This window comes from Camelus ferus, chromosome 5 (genome assembly GCF_009834535.1).
Source record: "Camelus ferus isolate YT-003-E chromosome 5, BCGSAC_Cfer_1.0, whole genome shotgun sequence".
NCBI classification, from domain to species: Eukaryota; Metazoa; Chordata; class Mammalia; order Artiodactyla; family Camelidae; genus Camelus; species Camelus ferus.
The window spans coordinates 17,051,114-17,074,348 of NC_045700.1; the positions used below are offsets into that span (position 1 = coordinate 17,051,114).

At 36.0% G+C, this 23,235-nt stretch overlaps 1 protein-coding gene across 1 annotated transcript in view; it reads left to right on the top strand.

Moving 5' to 3' along the window:
- The first annotated feature begins 8,742 nt into the window (after positions 1–8,742).
- Positions 8,743–23,235, top strand: part of RAB3GAP1 (RAB3 GTPase activating protein catalytic subunit 1) — a 94,887-nt gene continuing 80,394 nt past the window's right edge. Inside the window, 3 exon segments of the mRNA XM_006186775.3 lie at positions 8,743–8,825; positions 8,922–8,977; positions 12,846–12,921. Coding sequence (XP_006186837.1) covers positions 8,808–8,825; positions 8,922–8,977; positions 12,846–12,921 — 150 coding nt within the window. The 5' untranslated portion in view covers positions 8,743–8,807.

Genomic DNA, 23,235 nt, shown 5'->3' on the forward strand with positions numbered 1-23,235 from the left:
TCATTTAACCCTCACAACAACTCTATGGAATAGACACTACAATCACCATCGTTCCCATGTTACAGATGAGGACACTGAGGCTCAGATATTTTAAGCTAATAAATGGTAGAGCTGGAGGTTGAATCTAAACAGCCCGACCACATTGTTGAAATATTCACCACTTTTACTGTGCTAATACAGCACACACACACACACACACACACGTGCACGCGCACGCACGCACTCACATATACACACTTCTCCAGTGAGTGAACACTACAAGGTAAAAACCAATCAACCATTCAGAGATTGCTAGGTTTGTGTATACTCTTTCGTCACGCAATTCAGCCTGAAGCAGTTTGACACGAATCCAAGTACATACAGGTTTACTTCCTACATCCCACCTTGTTACTACTCCCAGGAGAAATAATACTCTCTTAGATTTTATGTCAACAGGAAGTTACAGGTACTGTAGTTTCTGATGTTTAGCATTTCTGCAGGGTTACCCTTGGTGTCAGGCTGGTCTGCAATCCACGAATCTTTCAGTTGGTTCCACAAAGAGTAATCCACATTTTGCCTCTTGTTTTGAGAAATAGTCACTTATTCAAATCATGTTTTTCCAAGGAATTCAGTTTTTCAGAAACAGAGATGAGACAAGCATGAAGAGTTGGAGACAGAGCATTCCAGGCAGTGGGAATAGCTGGTGCCAAGGCCCTAAGGTCTGTATAAATGGAACATGTTAAAGTTACAGAAGGAGGGAAGACGGGGAAGGTATTAGAATTGAGGTTGGAGAGGCATGCAGGAGCCAGATCTTGAAGGGCCTCATAGGTATAGTAAAGAGTTTGATTTATTCCAAGTGCAATATAAAACCATCAGAGCGTTTTCCTCAAGGGAGCGACAAGATTTGATTTTTTTTTTATCATATCGGTAGTTCTATGGAGAAAAGATTGTAGGGTGCAGCAGTGGAAGTCAGAGTGAGTGCAAAAACAATTGATGCTTGGTTTACCAAAGTACCTACCAGTGAGTGGAAGCTTTGAAGGCAAACATTATAAGAGTGCTCTTGTTTGAAGGACATTCTTATGAGTATATTTTTGTAAAAATGAAGACAGAGTGAAATAAAAGGCCTTGGGAAATGACTATTTGCCTGAAGTCTCTATTACTTGTTTTGTTAACAGGTAGAGGGACCCCAAATTGGAAAGCCCACCAAACGAGTGGACAAGCCCCCGCTCCCCACCAAGGACACGTGGGTCCTTGCCCACCCATTGAGAATGAATGTTCAGTAGAGGCAGATGGACAACATGAATAAAGAACTGCTTTATTGCTCAGAGAGAGAAGGAAAAAAAGAAAACACTTGAGTGGGGAGCTGTTGGCCACGTAGCTGGTTGAGTCGGCCCCAGCCCCCAATCAGGCCATGTGGTCTTTTTATTGGAAGGCTCTGCCATCATATCTTCGTTCGGGTGGTTCCAATCAACTTCTATTACTGCCTCTTTCCTCCCTTGGAGCTTAGCCCTAAAACAGAAACTTCAGTGGGAAAAAAGAGAACAAAGAAAGAGTTACTGGGGTATGTCCTTGGGATTGATGCAGTGGTTGTGGGACATAAAATGTCCTGTTGTATGGCTCTGTCCTTGGAATCAAGGAACCAGGTGCAGGAAAGAGAAACAACCTGTTTTTTAAAGAGTGTTTCCCTTGTTAATCAGCCAGGGTCAATATGTCTCCTAATCACCCCTCTCAGTTTGGCCCGAAGAAACCAATCTGGAATAACATTTTTACAGGCTATGATTAAAGATGCTCCAGACCCAAAATTCTAACCCTTCCATCTCCTCTTCCCCCTGCTACCTCTGATCATAGTTAAATATGGAAAAGCTACAGGCTTATTATTTTTTTTCTTCCCCACTATTTAAAATCTGGAATTGTTATGGAAGCTGTACACATATGGGGCCTATTGACTTTTTATTGAATATTTAAACATTGGGCAAGAAGGAGTTAAGACAACTGGCCTGTGATCCATTTCTCTCCCATTTCTGGGGCTGGAGAGGTCAAGATATTTTCAGACAAAGAAAGAACTTAGATGACCCAGTATTGTAAACATGACGGTAACTAAACCTCCTGAAAGATACATGGTTATTTGCTAGGAGGAGTGTCCTTGTTTATGGAATGCACTTTGCCTACTTTAGGACTGCTCATGGTGAATGAATGAATTTAAGGAGCCTGGCTTCCTAAAAAATGTTAACAGAAACTATTCAGTTATCTGTCTGTAAAATGGAAATGTTTCATTACAGAGAGCTTCTATCTTACTTGGGAAGGAGAGACCTGGGTGCTGCCCTCAGTGTCTCAGACCTCCCCCTGCTTTGCTTGCCCCTGTTGATGGATTATATTCCTGAAATTATTCATAAAGTTTGATACTGGATGAGATCTAAATTTGTGTGAGTCTGATTTGAAAATACAGTCCTTTGTGTTACACACACACACACACACATTCAGCTACTGAATCCAATTATCTTTGAATCACGCCTTAGAGTTCCCACCTATAGGTGATATCAGACACTGATATTTCGAGAGACAGAAGAGCTGAGAAATGAAAACAAACAAAGGTTTTTTTTTTTGGAGCCAGGAGCCTAGAAGAGAAGTTAGGATTACTGAGCCCTCCTCTTCAACGTTACCTAGCTATGTGACTTGGGCTTAATTTTCCTATTTATAAGTTGAAAGTGTTGTGTAATATGATTTCTGAAACCCTCTCTGGTTCTAAAAATCTGGGATGTTGAAAAAGAAAATAAGAAAAACAATTTCATGACATAAGAAAACCCAGAACATGAGAAATAAGACAGTGATTAAGTCCTCCCTCTGGTGGTCACCATGTTCAAAAGCCTATCCTCATTGAGCCATACTCCTGAGGGCCTTTGAACTTTCCAGGCTCACATGCCTCTCTGGTCTAGTGTGCACCCCTCCAACCCACTCTGTTCTGCTGTCATTTCACAGTTTTATTGTGACAGAGTCAGCCTTGTTTCAGAGGATTTTTTTAAAAGTATTTTTCTTTTTTCAGGAAAGGCAATAGTTTCTTTCTTTCTTTCTATCTATCTATCTATTTTAATGAAAGTGCTGGGGATTGAACCCAGGACCTCGTGCATGCTAAGCATGTGCTTTACCACTGAGCTATACCCCACCCCCGAGTTATTTTTTCTCTCCATTAGATTCTAGTCTCTAGAGGACAAGGAGTGTGTTTTAATTAGCTTTGTTTCTCCTATTGTGTTTATGTGTTTTACATTTAGAAGGTTCTCAGTGAATATTTCTAGAACTGAATATACGCCCAGGAGAGCGAAAAAATTGGAGAATTCCATGCAGTGCCATTTTGCTTACTACTGGAAAAGCTCAACTTCTGAGTAGAGCTATGTTTTTTTTTTAATTATTTATTTTTTGTTTTTGCCTTTTTTATTTTGGGTGGGGAGGTAATTAGGTTTATTCATTTATTTATTTATTATATGGTGGTGCTGGGGATTGAACCCAGGGCCTTGTACATGCTAAACATGCACTCTACCACTGAACTATCCCCTCCCCTCTAGAGGGTTTTTTTTTTTATTAGTATTACTTTCAGGCTAGGTAGAGAGGAGGAGAGAGAATTTCAGTAAACAATAGTAGCAAATGAGACGCTGTAAGGAGGGGCTTGAAAAGACAATTAAAGTTGGTTTTTTTTTTTTTTTTTGATAGTTAAAGTCTTGAATCCAATGTTAGCTCTAAGAATAGACTGAATAATTTTGGAATATCTAGGCAACCCCAATGTATTGAGTAGGAAAGAGTTAAATGACTTTAATGTTCTAAAAACAGCTTTTCTTCTGAGGCAGCAGTGGTTTGGAGGTGAGCTATGTCTTCTGCATGTTAAGCATAACCTGTTTGTCCCTTGCAGCACAGTTGTAGAAAAAGGTGGAAGCTTCTTCAGGAAGACCATGAAGGGACCTACTGCTTTTAAGGAACACACTTTTCCCAAGAACACTTTGTCCCAAATCTCCTCTTTTCCACTTAGAAGGTGTTGGTGGGTGGAGGGGGTGGTAGAGAAAAGGAAGGGAGATAAATTGGGTGTCTCAGTGCACTGAGAAGAGAGAAAAAGGAGATTATTGAGATCCAAGGGTGATAACAGTCTAGAGAAACTTGGTAGAGACATATGAGAAATTTCTGTGACTCTGAACGGCGGGGTATAGGGTGGTTTCATTAACTAAGACTTTTTTTTTTTTTTTTTTGCAGCTCACAAGGAGAATGCAAACACGGACATCTCCAACTCTATGACATGAAGCCAAAAATGACATTCTTTAGAGCCTAGGCAACAAAATATGGTTGAATGTCAGCTTCATCTGGACAGATTTTATATTAAAAAACCCCCGCACAGATTCTTGCAATCCCACAGAAAAACAAGTGAAAGATTTGAAATCACTCTTTATAGGAGAGAAACACGAATGGCCAACAAACGCATGTAAAATTTTTCAACCTCACTATGGATCAGAGAAATGCAAATCAAACCATTTTTTGCTCAGCATTCTGGCAACATTCTAAAAAGGGTCATAATATTAAATGTGTGGGGGAAATGGCTACACTTTTACACTATTAGTTGGTATAAAAATTGGTAATGCTCATTTTGGACATTGCAATCTGGTGCTATCTGTTACACTTTAAAATGCACGTACTCTTCCACCCAGCATTTCCGTTTTTCAGTATTCACCCTGGAGCAATTCTCACACATGCCACAAAAATGCAGGTATAATGAATTTTTACGCTTTGAGTCCCTCCATAGGATTGACCACCATGTCATGACAGTAGATACTTGATAAATTTTACTGAGTGAATGAATGAATAAATGCTGGTAATTTTGACAATTCTGATAATTTTGATTTAGGGAATTTCTCTCCAAAGAGGTTCTTGTTCTCATCGGATGTCTTCCTCTTCCAGCTGTTTCTTTGATTGGAATTGATCTCTTGGCCGTCTCACAGGAAATTCCTGATTCTCCCTGCACAGAGGCCATCAAGGCAGATGAGGATGCTGTAGTCCCACTGCTGTTGCTCCTCTCACAAACAACGTCTGCTCTCTCACTAGGACCTAATTAAACTGTGAGGCCCCCACATGCCTCTGAGGACTAAGCCAAGGGTGATTTTTCCAGGTTTCTAATCTTTTAAATTGCCTATGTGTCAAAATTTTCCCCATGGCTATTATTGGTAACACCTTGAAATAACTGAAAGTTATACCAGAGAGGGAATACACTTGCATGGAAGATAGCCCTTGCCTTTGGAAGTGCTGCAAAATAGCTCTTAATACTGAAGAAACAAAATCTTTTCTGCTTTGTGAACCAGTGAAAATCTAATAAAAGTGTGTCTCCCCTGGGTACTTTTCATCATTAGCATCCCAGCCTCACACTTCACTTTAACAAATAACTTCTTTTAAAAGTTTCTCCAGGGAGAAGACAAGGAGCCAAAAATACCTTGGAAGAAAACTTTACCTAGCAACCTGATGAGGCTGTTTCATACAGTTTCTAAAATTTAACTTCATGAAGCCATGTGATTTTTTTAGGTTCTGATTTTGGTATGTACCAAAACTTCTATGTGGTTAAGCAAATAGGAAAAAAAAAAGTAATGCCTTACAGGTGAGTAGCACTTCATGGCTTTCATTATATAAAGCATTTATTATAAATGCTACTACCATAATTAATCACCTACTACATGCCAGGTCACTGTGATGATCATTTAATACATGTAGATAGAACTTAATCTTTGCCACAATCCTATGCAGTAAGGGGTATTACAAATCCCATTTTACTAATAGAGAAACTGAGGTTTAGAGGAGTCATGTAATTTGCCCAAAGTCAGATAGTTAGCAAGTGGCTGAACCTGGATTTGTTTGACCTTAAAAGCCTACAAACTTACTTCTCTTGGTGAGAATATTAAAAAGGTGAACAACTCTTTTCCTTTTATATGTACAATTATTCCAATGTCTATGTCTGTCTCTATCTTTTTCTTCCTTTCTTTTCCTTCTCAAAAAAACCCCTAAACTCACCACATATCCTTCATCCCCTCCTGCCACATGTGCCCTGACTTCCTGGTACCACTCTGGGGAGCGCTATCCACAAGGTGATCTCTGTAGGGGCACCTCCTGAAGCATGACTTCATGCAATGTGAATGGTGCCCCCTGGAGTTGTGCAACTACCAACTCTGTGGGTTTCCTCCCTCTCACCTTATCAAGAACTTCAGCTCTTCCATCTCCCCTTCCTCATGGATCTCTTTCTCAATCTCTTGGATTATTATCATCTGCTTTTAAACATATCTACTATCCTCTGCTTTAAGGACAAAGACCCAAGAAACAACTACCACCACCAATCGTCCTTGACCCTATATTCCTCTTCCTCTTGCTTTATCAGCAGCGGTCAGTATTTACCATCCTGAAATGTTCTCCTTTCTCAGGTTCTATGCCATCACTCTTTCCTTGTTTTCCTATTTCCCTAGCCACTCCTTTCCTCTTTCTTTCTCTGAATACTTTCCTTTATCCATTCTCTAAATACAAAATTTCTTCAGGCCTTTATGTGAGGCTCCTTTTCTTCTCTTTCTATATTCTCTTCTTAAATCATCTCATCTATCTTGTGATTTAAAGTACTCGCAAATGCATATCTTCACCCCAGACCTTGCCTCTGAGTCCTATTCTTATGCCCAATTTTCTCCTTTACAACCCCTCCCTGAATATCTTACAAGCATGTCAAATTTAACACTTGCCTAACCAGATAGTACTGTTTTCGCTCCTTCCCATCTTCTTAGAAAATGGCATCATCCTCACATAGTTGCTTAGGTCAGAATCCTGAAAATTATCTTTGATTCCTGCCTTTCCCTTATCCCTGCATTTAATCCATCATCAAGTCTTGTCTATGGTATCTCCAAAACACACATCAACTCTGTTCACCTTGTCTGCTGACCACCCTACTTAGAGCCTCCACACCATCTCTCAATGGGTGCTTTAATCGTTGCTAGCTGTAGCTACTTCTTTCCTAATCCCCCTCCCAGCCTCCGCCACCAATCTATTCATGTAGCAGACTTTCACAAAACGTAAACTGGATCACATTACTCGCTTGCTTAAAACATTTGAGTGATTTCCATTGTGCTTCACATAACGGTCATATAGGAGGCCCTATGTGGTCTGGCCCATGCCTACCTCCCCAACTTCACTGCAACTACTGTGCTCCAGATGTCTTCCTTCAATTCATTAGATAGGTCAGAGTCTCCTACCCTTAGGCCTCTGGATATGCTTAGAAGCCTTCCCTGCCCCCAACCTGGTTCCCTCCATCTTATCCTTCAGCTGTCTTCCAAGATTCTTCTTGTCAAGGTCACCACTGACCTCCACATTGCTAACAGTGATACTGATAAATGTAGCACCTCTTCTTTCTGTTTGTGGAGCAAATTTCCAGCTTCCCTACTAGATCTTGAGTTCCTTGAAGTCAGGGACCATATCTGCAATCTATTTTCATTTCCCAGGAGCCTAGCATAGTGATTGGCTTATAGTAGGTGTTTAATAAATGAATGAAGGTCAAAGTTGAGACCTCTTGGCAGAGATTGCTGCAGTAGTAACCTCCAGCTCCTACTAGTGTAGTGGACAGAAACTAGAAGGAATATCGAGAGATAGAGTTATCACTGGCAGTAACTATCTGTTGTCAAAATTCTTCTGATAGTAGCTTCCTCATCTGTACCATCAACTCCACCAAATTTTTTAATCTCTCTCTTATTATAAGATTAATTTTTAAAAGATTGCTGAAGTTGTTTTTCTGAGTCCTCTGCTGCCAAATTCCTACTTGTGAATTGCAAAAAAAAAAAAAAATCATTAAATGAGATTTAATTTTTTTCCGATAGAGGTACTGGGGATTGAAGCCAGGGACTCATGTATGCTAAACCTGCGCTCTACCACTTGAGTTATACTGCCCCACCAAGATTTAACTTTTAAGAAAACTTCTAATTATGAAAATTTTCAGACCTAACAGAAGTAGAAAGATTAGTACGAATACATATGTACCCATTACCGGCTTAAAAAATTATTCCCTCATTGCTAATCTTGTTTTAATTCTAGCCCTATCTACTTCCCACTCCCATTATTTTGAAGCAAATCCTGGACATGGTATGGTTTTCTCTGTAAATATTTCTGTAGGTGTGAGATAAAATTATTAACTGCTCACTGGTACCCTTTCTGTTCCTCAAGGACTTAAAAAGTGAAGTGTTCATTGAACAGAATGTTGCTCTTCCCAGAAACCAGACAACTAGCATAATGATTTTATTTCACGACTTCCCCAAACTGCGTAAGTTCTTTGAGGGGTGGGGGGTGAGGGAGAGTGGATATGATAGCACCTAGCTTAGTACTTTGCAATCAATCAATAGAGGGTCAATAAAAATAAACAAAACCAAACCAGTGTGCTTTAGGTTTTTTAATACAATCGTATCCACATGAGTCTAGGGTCTTATTTCCTTGCTTTTGTTCCTTTCCAGAATTCATTACTCTACAGGAAAATTTCAGATTTTGTTAAAACAGCCAGAGAAGGGGGAGTTGAGGGCAGAGTAAGTTCTTCCTTCCCAGGAACAAAAACATAAAAAAAAAAAAAAAAAAAAAAGAAGCACAAAACACAAAACCAAAGACTAATGATTTCAAACCAAGAAGACTTTTCCAAGCGGCACTAAAAGGTGGCCGTGCCTCCGAGGGCGGGGCTTCAAGGAGGCCCCGCCCAAGCCCCGCCCACGCCGGATCTCCGCTCTCCTTCATCCCCTCCCCTCGCCTTCCAGCTCATCCTCCCGGCAGCCCTCACGCTCGCGTCGGCGTTCCACAAGATGGCGGCCGACAGTGAGGTGAGGTGTTTGCTCTCTACCTATCTCCGTCTCTCTAAGTCCGCTCCTTCGCGTCAGCGCCTCGGAGCTCACTTTCTTACTTTTCACTTCCCACAGCCCGAGTCCGAGGTATTTGAAATCACGGACTTCACCACAGCCTCCGAATGGGAAAGGTGAGCGAGTCTTATCACTTTGGGCCCCGGTGTCTCCCCTTCTCCTTCCCTAACGTAAGGCTACAGGTGACGCCACTTTGCGGGAAAAGTAAGACCTCTGAGTACCCGGGTCTCCCTTCTCTGGTCAGCCGCAAGCTTCTTCCGCGTCTCGCGTCTGACAAGCCCCGGCCCGCCTCCGGCAGTGAAACCCCGGAGATTCCGGCTCTCGGAAGAAGTTTTGATTTCTCTACTCTCAGATCACTTTCCTTAGACCTTTGCTTCTCTAGTTGTAGCCCACCCGCAGCAGCAGTTTCCGAGCCTACCACTTCCGTTCCTGTTTTCCTGTCCTTTTTAACTCATTTTGTTATTGTAAGCAATAAACTTAGCAGCTGCCTTTGCGTCCCCTCCTTCCCATCTACATCCTTTTCAGGAGGAGGCCTTTTCTTCAGAGTCCTGGTGGTTGTCCATCTGCCACACTCCCACCATCTCTATCCTGTCTTTTGGAATAACCTTTTAAAATTGCGTATGGCTTTGGAACGCTTTGATTCAAGTTGTTCCGTTTCAGTGGGTAATGTGCCCAGGCTTCCTGTGCCATTAGACTCCATTGAACAGCTGAGTGAAACTGTTGCATCACTGAAATTTGTTGAAAGCCAAGTTTGTGTTGGAGTGACAGTTAAGATCGAGAAGTTACTAGTTCGATGTCGCAGAGACACTTCAGTTTTCTGGGTGTTGAGGTCAGTAGTTAGCTTGTTGCAACATTTTGTAATCTTTCTGATCAGGAGAAGAAATCCACCTGGTTGTGGATGCCCTGTAATTAGACGGCATAGGATAATGTAAAAGATCCCTGCTGAAATACTAGTTTGACCTGTGGTACTCCCCGCACACCCCCCAGAGTCAGTAAGACATAACCACACTGGCAAGGCTTTATTGAGCAGGTGCTGTGTGTTCACAACTATACCAACAGAAAAGAACAAAAGCAAAACAAAACCCTTGGTCCGTGTATTTAAAAAAACAAACAAAACAGCAGGTAGTTAAATTGTAAACCAAGCAGTACTAACTATAAAAATAGTAGTTTAAGGATGATACTGTTGTGGATTTTAATTGTTGGAGGTATTTTCATAGAAAAGATGATGTGCTGGGTCTAAAAACTGGGAAATAGTTGGTTAAATATGAGGCGGTCCTGACTGAGCAGAGACAGGTGAAAACCTTTGGGACTTAATGAAACTGGAGTGCAGGCTGTCTGTTGAAGGGAAGTAAATAAGATTATTAAGGAAGGAAGGACCAGGTTTTAGACATTGTCCAAAGCTAAGTAAAGGAATCTAGATTTGGTGCTTTAATACCAGTGATTCTCAAACTTTAGTGTGCATCGGAATTATAGTTTATGATTGTGTATGTCTGAGGTGGAGTCAGAAATTTGCTTTTCCAACAAGTTCCCAGGTGATGCTGATACTGCTGGTCAGGTGACCACACTTGAGAACCATTAAAGAACAAGTAGAGAGAGATCCTTGATTTTAGAGTGGCAAAGTGATATGATGAGAGTTGTTTCAGGAGATTTGGTAAACTGAAGGTGAGTGAGTGAGCTACTTTGATTAGGCTGGTGATTTGGAGACTGGAGAGAAAGGATAAAGGGAAGGTTGTAAGACATTTCAAATGAGTAGCTATGCTTGATGAAATATAAGAGTAAAAAAGAAAATCAAACATGGAACTGCAGTTTCTTGCCTGAAAGAATGAAGATAAGGAAGTGGCAAAGTCAGAAAAGTAGTTTCAGACCTGTTGAATTGGAAATAACAACGTAATGTCCTGAAGGTAATTAGAAAATGAACTGGAATCTTGGAGGATGGGATCAGGAAATACTATTTAATGGAAAAATGATTACTTTCCCTTAGTTTCTGTAGTGAAACTAGTGTTTATAGTTTGTGAGAAAATGTTAAGACTTTGGAGTCTTTTAAACCTTTAGTTTAATGTTGAATGAAAGTTCTTGTCAGTATATTAGGAGCCATATGAACAATTACTGAAAGGACTAAATAGATGCCCGTAACTCTGTCATTTATCCATTAAAAAAATACTGAGTGCCCACGTGTCAAGCACAATGCAGGGCTTTAGGGCTGTGGTGGTAAGTGAAAACAGATGGTTCCAGCTCTTACTTTACAGTCTAATGGAAGAGACAGACGTGAATCAAATAATAGTACAAATGAGTCTGTAAGTACAATTGTAGTAAGAGTTAAGGGGAAAAAACCTGGTCTTTTAAGAGCATGTAAGAAAAGAACCTAATATAGTGAGGAATCAGAGGAAATGACCCTTAGGTGAGATTTGGAGAGGTTTCAGGGATAAAGTTGCTAAGTTTTTCTAGTCAAATCTCAATACTTGCAGGATAGAGTCCAGTTTTTGTCGTATTAGTACTGATAGAATTCAAACAATAAGTATTTTAAGATATTCCTTTTATTAGAGCTATATTTAAATTATTTTTATTATAATAATACCTTAGTATAGGATTAAAGAAAATCACCTGTAATCCTACCACCAGGAGACAGCTACTGTTAATATTGAGAAAATTCCTTCTTATCTGTGTATTATAAACTTTCTGTATTAAACTATATTAATGCTTATTTCTATAGCTTCCATTTAACATACGGACATTTTCTTATTTCTTCAAATGATCTTCAAAACATTTTTAATGGATGTATATTAGTCCATTGAATGGATATACTGTTAATTTAGGACTCATTGCTGCAGTTGGACTTTAAGATAGTTTCCAGTTCTTTACCTTTATAAATGTAATGTACATTTCACATTGACATTTTTGCTCACAGATGTATGCATTTAAAATTTTTATTTCTTTTTTTGTAAACGTGTTATTTGTGGAGCACTCATAAAGACTGATAATTGCCATTTGGCTGAACTTCCCCAAATACTGTATTAATTAATATCTTTTAATTTTAAAGAGGGAATTAATTAGAAGGTTCAGTTGAATCATAAAAACTGATTTATCATTGCTCATTACTATCGTTACAACAAAAGTGTAAATATTAATTTATGCTGTTACTGAAGGGAAAAACCTGATGTTTTTGAATAAATTTTGAATAGAGTTAACTCTAGTACTCTGCACTATGTAGATGTTTTAGGAGAGCAATGTTGCTGTTAGATTTGCATCATGCTTAAACTGTATAAGAAGTCAGCTTCTTAGAATAATAACAGATCATCTGAAAGTGTCTTTTAATATGTATTTAAACTACCACTGAGATTCGACAGTTTTTATCTGCTGATGTTGAACATGTTGCTAGTCCCAGTTCTTTCTCTTTAATGGCTCTACTTGATCATTAGATTTAAAGTTCAGGTGGTGGATAGTTTAAAAATCTGCTGTTTATTCCTTAAAGATGAGAAATCTACTTTCAGTTTCTTGCCAGCTGTCCCTTAAAACTTGTTTTATTTTAATGGGCAAAGTTCCCAAATAATGTTTTCTTTTGAGGGGAGGAGGAGGCAGATCAAGGAATTCATAAATATCTTTAAAGGAAAAGTTAATTTAAATCAGTTACTTTGAGGGTAGTGAAGAGATTATCAGTTTTGTAATTTAATAATATTTGTCTATTAGTTTTTACTTCTTTTCCAAATTTATTATATTCATTTCAATACAGAGAGATTTACTTTACAGAATTCAGAATGAGTTGTTGGGTAAGCCGTAGGCTTTAAAAAAATAAAAATCTGAGAATTCTTGGACTAGAGATTATTTCCATTTTTATTCTACATCCATGAATTAGACTAACAGTACTAAACTTACTGAGCCTTCTCTGATAAAGGTGCTAAAATTAAAAAAATCTTCTAAAGAATTTGTATAACAATGAGAAAAATGTGGTTATATATTTAGAAAGTTTTTTTTTTTTCTCCTTCCTAGGTTTATATCCAAAGTTGAAGAAGTCTTGAATGACTGGAAACTGATTGGAAACTCTTTGGGAAAGCCACTTGAAAAGGTCAGACCTATTTGCTGGTGTTTCTAAATTTTGAAACTTCCATTTTTAAGTCTGCATTTGATAAATTTGAAGTAAATGTTTTTTAAAGTTATGTATAATCTATGAACATAAAATTGCATCTGGAAGAACTTGGATTTGAATCTCTGGCAAACTATTTGTAAGATATTTGTGAACTTTTTTTAAATAATAAAATTTTATATGTATAATGTCATTCTTTGTGGGTGATTTTATTTGTTTCTTTGGCTGTTTACTTCTCTCTTGCTTTCTCTCTTAGAATGTTGGAAAGTTGTTTTTCAAATTTTTTTCATCAGAGAAGAATTGCAACTACCAAATTCTTAGGTAGAGTATTCTGCTTAACTAATGAGGAAAAATCTTGGTTTTAACAAGATTTGTTGTTGTTAGTAGTTATTTTATTCAGTTTTTGTATTTTATGATACTACTACTGTTTGTTCCCTCCTCTTCTTTTATTTTAACTTTGTGGATGTTTTGAGGATATTTAAGAGTGAAAAAATTATTCAAAATTGGGGCAGAACTAATCCTAATCTAGGATATTGATGGTTTTGCTCGTAAACCGTACTTTAAATGTTTACTGAAGCGTGTGCTCTGAGAACAGACGTAGATTTTATGTATTTCACTGAAGGGAACTAATGAGTTGATTTAGGCTTGTAGAGATGCTTTGCTTGTTAGATAATTCTTTTCAAGTAAAATTGATCATTGTTTTTATTATAAGTCTATTATTAACTGGACTTTACCACTCTGTAAAGAACTCTCAGTTCTCAATATTTGCTAGGGTTTTTTAGCTTTATGGTGATGTTAACAGAATTTGAGGCTCAAAGCATTATGATTTTCTTTATCCATATGAATAAGATCAGAAAAAGTAACATATAGAAATCACATCATTTAAAGATACAATGAAATATATAGAATAAATTGATTTACTATGTTAAAATATTTTATGATTGCATTTTTGAATAAAGAGAAAACGTGAAGTTCTCAAACACATATTCTATTCTACTTGAAACAAATATACAATTACAATTGATACAGATGCTAGTAAGATTAAAGGCAAAACAAGTTGGGTATAACTAGAGTTGGAAATGATTTGTACTATCAAAAAAGAGAGCTGAAGTGAGTAGTCGTGAGCTCTGATATTACATTCCTTAATTCTTTGATTTACAATATTCTCTGGGTACCCTTTATGTGCCAGGTCTGAAGAAATAGTTAACAAGATAAGATCCATGTTTGCCATTTCACATAAATTCTCAGGAGAGAATTCTAGATGCTAAGTTCAATTTTGGGATTTAAGTTGGGTAGTGTATTCAAAGTAGGTAGCATACCGCCAGGCAGGTAGGAAGGGCAAAAGGAGTGTTCTCAACCCTTTTCTCCCTACAGGGAGTAGTAAATAAATCAGACATAGAAAATATGAACAGATTTCAAGGTGAGCTGTAACTGTGATGAATAAGATGAAAGAAAGTATGAAGGATGGATTACTCAGCATAAAAAAGAAAATTTAGAGAATACCTTAATAAGAGATTCTAATTTGTGTGAAGGACGGTAATTACCAAGTCTCTTTGTCCACTGAAGGGGAATTAAGAGAAATTATTTTTAAAATACCTTTAATTAAGGAAAATTTCAACCATATATGAGGTAAACAAAAATAGTATAATGAACCATCATGTGCCTGTCACCCAGTTTCAATTGTTCTTTTTCTTATTTTAATATTACCTCTCTCATCCCCACCCCTACTAGGTTTTTTAAAATAGTTTTTTAATAAAATACACATCATGCACAAAACTTAACTGCTTAATTTTGATAAATATTTACAACATGTAAGACTCCTCATTCAAGATACTGGACATTTCTTTCAGCCCAGAAATATCCCTAGTGAACCTTTCCACTGGATCCTCAAATTCTCAAGCTCCTCACTCTTGCCTCCCCTTGCCTCCCTACCCCCTCCCCCACACCACCAAGGCATCTGCTGTTCTTTTTTTCTTTTAAACCATAGATTACTTTCACCCGTTCTACAGATGCATACACTGGGATCATACGGTACATACTTTTTGTGCCTGGCTTTTTTTTTTTACATGAGATTATTCTAGGTTGTTGCGTGTATCAGTGTTTTTAATCTCTCAGTAATAGTCTATTGTATGAATATACCACAATGTGTCACTTGTTGACAGATGTATCACTATTATGAATAAAACAACATTCTTATATAAGGCCTTTTGTAGGCATATAATTTTGTTTCTATTGGGTAAATATGTAGGAGTGGAATTACTGAGTCATAGGCTAAGTCTATGCTTAACTTTATGAGAAACTGCTAACGCTTTTATAACATTTTACCTAACCACCAGCAATATGTGAGTTTACGTAATTTCATATCCTCACCAAAAATTGGTTGATTCTTGTAAAGTTTAGTCCTCCTAATGGGTATGTAGTTCGTGGAATTAGTTGTATTTTTCTTTCTGGTTTTAGTTTGTATTTTCGTGATAAATATTGATACTGACCACTTTTTTCATGAACTTATTAGCCATTTGTGTGTGGTCTTTTTTGAAATTTCTGTTCAAGTTTTTTGTCTGTTTTAAATTGAGTTGAGTTTTTAAATTGAGTTGTAGGAGTCTTTTAGTTCCTTTATATATTCTACTTTAAGTCTTTTCACAGGTAGTAGCTTTGCAAGGTTGTGAAAATATTGTGTTTTCTTCTAGAATGTATCATTTTAGCTTTTATTTAGGTGTATAACCCATCTTGAACTAATGCTGTGTATGGTGTCAGGTGGGATCATAGTTTAGTTTTTTACATACGGATATCTTGTTGTAAAACCTTCTGTTGAAAACATTCCTTCCTGCACTGGATTGCTTTGTAGCCTTTGTTGGACAGTTGACCTAGGGGGATCACCTTCTGGAATCTGCATTCTGTTTCTTTAATCTAATTGAAATCCTGATGTCAGTACCACATTGTCTTGACTACTGTAGTTCAGGATTTCCCCACTTTGGCACTATTGAAATTTTGGGCCAGGTTGTTGTGGGGCTGTCTCAAGTGTGACAGTTTTAGTAGAATCCCTGTCTTCTATCTGCTAGAGGCCTGTAGCACCCTCCCAGTGGTGAAAACCAGAAATGTATCTAGACATGGCTAAATGTTTCGAGCTGCAAAATTGCCTGCAGCTGAGAACTACTACATAGCTTTAGAGTAAGTCCTGGACTTAATGTAAATTCTCTAGTTTTTGTTTTCTGAAATTTTATCTATTCTAAGACCTTCATGTTTCCATTAGGAATTTTAGAATGAGCTTGTCAGTTTATATTAAAAGGATTATGATTATGCTGGGATTGTGATTGGGATTGTGTTGAGATGTAACATTTTGACAGTCTTGAAGCTTCCATTCATGAACATGATACATCTCTCCACTTATTAAATCATCTTTATCTCAGCAGTGTTTTGTAATTTTTGGTGAGGTCTTGAATATCTTTTGTTAAATGAATTACTGAGTATTTTATGTTGTATGATGCAGTTGTAAATTGAATTGCTTTTTAATTTTATTTTTCAATAGTTTGTTGCTAGTGCATAGATATACAGTAAAATTTTATATGTTGATTTTGTATCTTGAGACCTGGTTAAATGTAAAGATAATCTTTTTGTTAATTCTTTTGCATTTTGTACATTCCTAGTCATGTTGTCTGCAAATAGGGACAGTTTTACTTCTTTTCCAATTTTGTACCTTTCATTTCTTTTTATTGCACTAACCAGGACCTTCAGTAAAATTTGGAATAGAATTGTTGAATAGACACCCTTGGCTTCTTCCCAGTTTTAGGGGGGAAACATTCAGTACATCAATACTAAGAATTGTATGTAGGTTTTTCATAGGTGTCCTTTATAACACTGACAAATCCTTTTCTTAATTAGCTGAAAGTTTTTTTAAGTTATGAGTATAATTATTTCAAATCTTGTTCTGTACCTATTGAAATAAAATCATATGGTTTTTCTTTATTCTCTGAATATGGTTAATTATGTTGGTTAATTTTTTATAGTGGTAAAATATGCAGATGGTCTCTAACTTAAGATGGTTTGACTAAGGATTTTTTGATGGGTATGGTGCAAAAGCCGTACACATGCACTAGAAATCGTACTTCAAATTTTGAATTTTGATATTTTCCCGGGCTAGTCGTATGCAGTACAGTACTCTCTTGTGATGCTGGGCAGCAAGGTGCAGCTCCCAGTAAAGCATTCAGTCATGAGGGTAAGTGACTGATACACTTAAAACCATTATGTACCCATACAACCATTTCTATTTTTCACTTTTGGTATAGCATTCAGTAAATTATATGAGCTATTCAACATTTCATTATGAAATAGGCTTTGTGTTAGATGATTTTATCTAACTGTATGCTAAGTGTTCTGAGCTCATTTAAGGTAGGCTAGGCTAAGCTATAATATTAGATAGGTTAGGTGTATTAATGTCAACTGAAGCTATTTTGAACTAATAATGGGTTTATTGGGCCATAACTCCATCATAAGTCAAGGAAGATTTGTACATAAGATTTACCATTTTAACCATTTTTGAACATAAAATTCAGTGGCATTAAGTATTTTTACATTGTTCAAATTTGCACCAACCCAAACTGAAACTCCCTCTCCCTTCCACAACCCCAAGCCCCTGGTAACCACTATTCTTCTTCTTTTTCTATGCGTTCACTTATTTAAGTCCCTCATGTAATTGGGATCATACAGTATTTGTCCTTTTGTGTCTACCTGGTTTGATCTAGAATAATTAGTGTATCTTCAGAGCTCATCCATGTGGTAGAATGTGTTAGAGTTTCATTTATTTTTTAAGACTGAATAATATTCCATTATATGTATATACCACATTTTGCTTATCCATTCATTCTTCTGTCATACTTGGGTTATTTCTTCTCTCTGGCTGTTGTGAATAATGCTGCTGTGAACATGGGTGTATGAATATTTGTTTGAGTCCTTGCTTTCAATTCTTTTAGATATATACCCAGAAGTGGAACTGCTGCATCATATACTAATTCTGTTTTTTGAAGAATTGCCATACTGTTGGCTAAAGATTCTGTTTTTCTTTATCTAAAAGTAGCTTTGTTTTACCTTGTTTTTGAATAGTTTTCCTGAGGAATTCTAACTTGAAAGCCCCTCCCCCCCCAACCACAGTTCTTAAAGATACAGTTCCATTGTCTTCAGTTCTCTATAATTTCTAACGGGAAGTTAGGTGTCAGTCATATTTTTGTTCTAGTTTTGTGTTTTTTTCTTCAGGCTACTTTGAAGTTTTTTTTTTTTTTTTAAATCTTTTTAAGCCATCTAACTATGCACATAGATGTATTTTCTTTGTATTTTTCCTGCTTAGTTTTATTAATACTGAATATGTAAATTTTGAAATTTCACCGAATTGGGGAATTTTTGGACATTATTTTAAAAATGTATTTCTTTCCTATTCTCTTTTTTCTCTCTGATTTAAGTTATACTTGACCTCTTGATACTGCCTCACAGGTCTCTTAGGCTCTGCTGTCTTCAGTCTTTTTTTCTCTCAGATGATTTCTCTGGATTTATCTTTGAGTTCATTTACTCTTTATTCTTCTGTCTCCAATTTGCTGTTAAAGCTACCTAATATATATTTCAATTCAGTTACTGTAGTTTTTAGGTCTAGAATATATATTTGGTTCTTTTTTACAATTTCCGGTTCTCTGTGATTGATCATCTTTAAGTTATTTTGAAAATATTTTCCTTTTGTCCTCCAATTGCAACATCTAGGTTTTGAGGTTGGATTCTGTTTATTGCATTCTCTTAAGTATATGTCACATTTTCTTGTGTGTTTTTTTTTTTAATTGTGTGTGTGTATCCAGCAATTTCTTAATTTTGTGCTTGTATTTTGAGTGAAGTATGGACTAGATTCTTTTGTGTTCCTAAAGGGTTTTTTGTTGTTGTTCTAACAGTTTGCTTAATTGAATTAAAATTCCATTTTCATTTCAGAGGTCACAGCAGCTGAAATCTTTCAGGTTTCTTCTTTGTTATTGTGCCCTGGAGTCTCTACTGCACATACATGATTTAGCAGCTAGCCAATATTTGGGGCAGAGTTTATATGTAAATTTTGGGGCTTACCCCCTTGTTGTGCACATATTAGACTGCTCTTAGGTCAGCAGTTCTCATGATGTGGTCTGAGGACGTCTGTTGAACCCTGAGAGTCTTTTAGGGGTTGACAAGGCCCTGCCTTTTCCAAATACTTTATGTACGTGAGGTCTTTTTTCTTTACATGCTTCAGTGAGAACAATGGATTGCAAAGAGTGAATGAAGGCACAGATATGAGAATCCAATTGTCTTTTTAAAACTATATAACCAAGAGATTTACAAAATGTAAAACAGTACTACACTTGTCATTAATATTTTTTGTTCTGGAAAATATTAAATTTTTATTTTAATATATTATAAGTTCATTGTCATTTTAAATGAATTTAAAATTTTATACTTTTTCCTTTTTAATTTTTTAAAACTTTTTGTCCAATTTGTTCATTTTAATTTTTTAATTTTTATTTTTTGAGGGGGAGGCACTTAGGTTTGTTTATCTATTTTTTAAATCTATTTTCTATTTTACTGGGGATTTAACCCAGGACCTCATGCAGGCTAAACACACGCTCTACCACTGAGCTGTAACCTCCCCCACATCTCTTTTAATTCCTTAGATGGGGTACTCAGTACTTTTTAAGAGTGTAAAGAAGTCCTGAGGCAAAAAAATTTGAGACTGCTGTCTTAGACAAAAAGTTACAAACATGCAAATCTCCTCAGATATAGTTTCACTTTTTCATAGATAAACTCAAGTTTTTGCTTCCATTTTGGTCACTCTCCAGAATTTTGGAAAAGTATGCTGCTTTTTTTTTTTTTAAACAAGATTTTACGATTTTTATCTAAAGGAGGGCTAATCTGACTAACCTGCTTTTTCCATACTAGACTCTAAAATGCTGGGAAATAAATGATTTTAAGAGAGGAGGAAATGGCAGTTATTGACCATTAGCTGTGGTACCATGCAATATAACTGTGACTGTACCTGTTAACTTAATCCTTAGACAAATTTCAGTGATGAAGTAATACCTCACTTTATAGACAAGAAATGAGGCTTGGGTACTTGTTGCCCGAGGTCATTCTGCTAGAAGTTAGATTAAGCAGAATTAGACCTAGGTAGGTCATGCGGGCGTTCAAAACCCATGTTTCTATTTTACTCTGGTCTTTTTGGTTTTAAAGATTTAAGTGAATGTAAATTATGTAAAGAAGTATTAGAGTAGGTTTCTAAAGGCAGATTTTGGAGTTTGTTTCTTGGGCTTAATAAAATAGATAAAAATTTTGGTGATATGAGTAGGATCATGCTTGTAGGCAGGGAAATTAAAGAAATGACCTTTTAAATTCTTTTTAGCCTTGGAATTTCATAATTCTATGTATCTAGCAAAAATTGGAAGTACTTTTTATGAAATGTTAAGTTTAGGTATGGCATGATCTGATAATAGAACTATTTAGTCAGTGACTCTTATCCCACTGAAAAATTTATGGAAGAAAGATCATTAATTTTAGAATATTAACAGAAGAAGAATGACTATCATAGTATTGAAATGTGTTTATATTTTTTATACCCACCCAGTAGATTGGAATGACATTTATTTCAGTACTTAAATTTCATGTGGCAAATGAAATAAATTTGAATTACAGGTTTTCTCTTGTGTGAGAAATTTCCCAAACTAAGGTATAACAGTAGGTCTAACTTGTGACTGATATAAACATTATAAGCAATTTAGATTTCTTTATTTGCATTCTCAGAACATTTGTTACATGGGTCATTAGAACAGGGGAGTGGAGATTTTTTTTTAATTAAAGTTTTGGGAAACTTCACAGTTGAGGATCAGTGATGAGAATACAGTGTTTCTGAAATGTAGTAAATCAAAATGAAAGTGATGTTGAGCTGCCTATAACATTTTTAGGAATAGGATTATTTAAGGTAAGATTTATAGTCATTTTTTCTTTTTTTTAAATAGTAACCATAATGTTTAAAGCTTTTCTGGATATAATACAGAAGGAAACAGGTCAGTATTTTATTATATTTCCTCTTCTTTCAAATTGGAAATTTTTGAAGTTCATTGCTGTTACTGTGTCGCAGTTTTTATTGTAGTATAAAATGTTTAGAGATAACTTTGAGACAGCATAGAATAATGATGAGGAGTATGGGCCCTAAAGTTATATGGCTTATGTTAGAATTATGGTCTTTTATTTATTTTTAAAATTTTTATTAAGGTATAGTTGATGTACAATGTTAAATAAGTTGCAGATGTACAACATAGTGATTCACAATTTTTAAAGGTTATACTCCATTTGTAATTACTATTAAAAACTGGCTATACAAATGTAAAAATTATTTGTTCTACTTCAGTGAAAAATGCCCTTGGTATTTTGAAGGGATTGCATTGAATCTATATTGCCGTGGGTAGTATAATCATTTTAACAATATTAATTCTTCCAATCCATGAACATGGTGTATCTTTCCATTTGTTTGTGTCATTTTTAATTTCTTTCATCTATCTTAAGAGTTATCCAAGCACAGGTCTTTTACTTTCTTAGGTAGGCTTATTCTTAAGTATTTTATTCTTTTTGATGTGATGGTAAATGGGATTGTTTCCTTAATTTCTCTTACTCATAGTTTGTTTTTAGTGTATAGAAGCATGACAGATTTCTATGTATTAATTTTGTATCCTGCAGCTTTACTGAATTCACTGATGAGCTCTAGTAGTTTTCTGGTGATAGAATTCTAGTTTTACTGCTCACTCTCTTTGTGGCAGTGGGCCATCTCAGTTTCAGCTGCTGCTGCTGTTGCCTCTGTCTGTCTGTCTCTCTCTCTTAAAAGTATTCACCAGAAGTTTTAAAATGATACTTGGTTTAGAGTAGAATATAAACTAATAGAATTACTAAACACATTTTAGCTATAAAAAGTATTGTTTTCTCAAAGCTCCTGGAAGTTAAAAACTTAGAACCTAGCTGAGAAAAAATAAAAACTTTACATAATGTATTCTGGCTGAAAAATCAGTTCAGGTTTCATCAGAGATAGGTGAGTGGTCTCTTCAGACATTTTTAGTTCTATTATTTTCTAGTTCTTTTTTACATTTTAAAAGATTTTTTGCTTGCCATTTAATTGTACCACAATGTTCTTTTGAGTGTGAGAAGTCAAATTTTCAATATACATCATTAATTTGACTTTGAACTTTAATTTCTTACAGGACATATGGCACTAAAACAAATAGAACTATACAAAAATATTTCTAAACAAAAAAGACCTAGCCAAAATCATTTACTTGCTAATTTTAGACAATATTTATTGTAATAAAATCTCTACAGTGTAATTCTAAAGAACAAACATAAGTCTGCTAAATGAGCTGTTCATAAATTAATATTCAATTTCATTAAATGATGCCCTTACTTAAATTTTATTGCTTGGCTTGTTATAGGTCACATTTTGTTATAACAAATATGACCAAAAAGTTACTTTTAGTGAAATACACAATAACAAAGCCATGATCATTTATGGAAGGTGTGGCAGTTACATCTCTGTTGCTGTAACTCTTAACCTTTTTTTCTCCAGTGTACAGGCAGAGGGTCTGAAGCAGTACCGTTAATAATAATAGTTTGCTAATTCATTTATTAGCACACTGCCTGGTCTGTGGTTAGTAAATGCTAATTGATTTACTCCCCAGAATACCTGATTAACTCTCTGAATTTGTATTCTCTTTGCATAAGATATACAGTGTACACAGATCACGTTTAGTTGCTTGAGATTTTTGTTAAAATATGGTGGCATTTTTAAAAGCATTTTACTAAAGGTGGCAGGTCTTTTTCTGGATGGTCTGGTGCATTTTAAAGTAAATAACTAGTTTAATTTCTCTGCCTTTACTTTTGTAAGTAGCCTTTATATTTTGGTTTATTTCCTCCGTTGACTTAGTAATTTTTCTTTTTTCCTTTGATTTTGATTTAGTAATTTGATTTTTTTCCTCCTAATGAATTTTATATGTACTGCAGTTGGCAAGTCTAATGGATGAGTCAATTTCTAAAAATACGGTTGTAAAAATGGCTGATGAGAATTTTGACTGCATTTTCCTATAGAGGGGAGGAAGTGTTTAAATTATGTTTTCTGGGTAGTGCCCAGAATGTTTGAATTTTCTTCCTATTATTGGAGCCACGTAATAAGTCTTTTCTTTTCAACTTCTTCCTTTTGTTAATTTGTTTTATTCCTGTTTCATTCATTCATTTAGAGTTCCTACTGTGGATCTGGAATTGCTA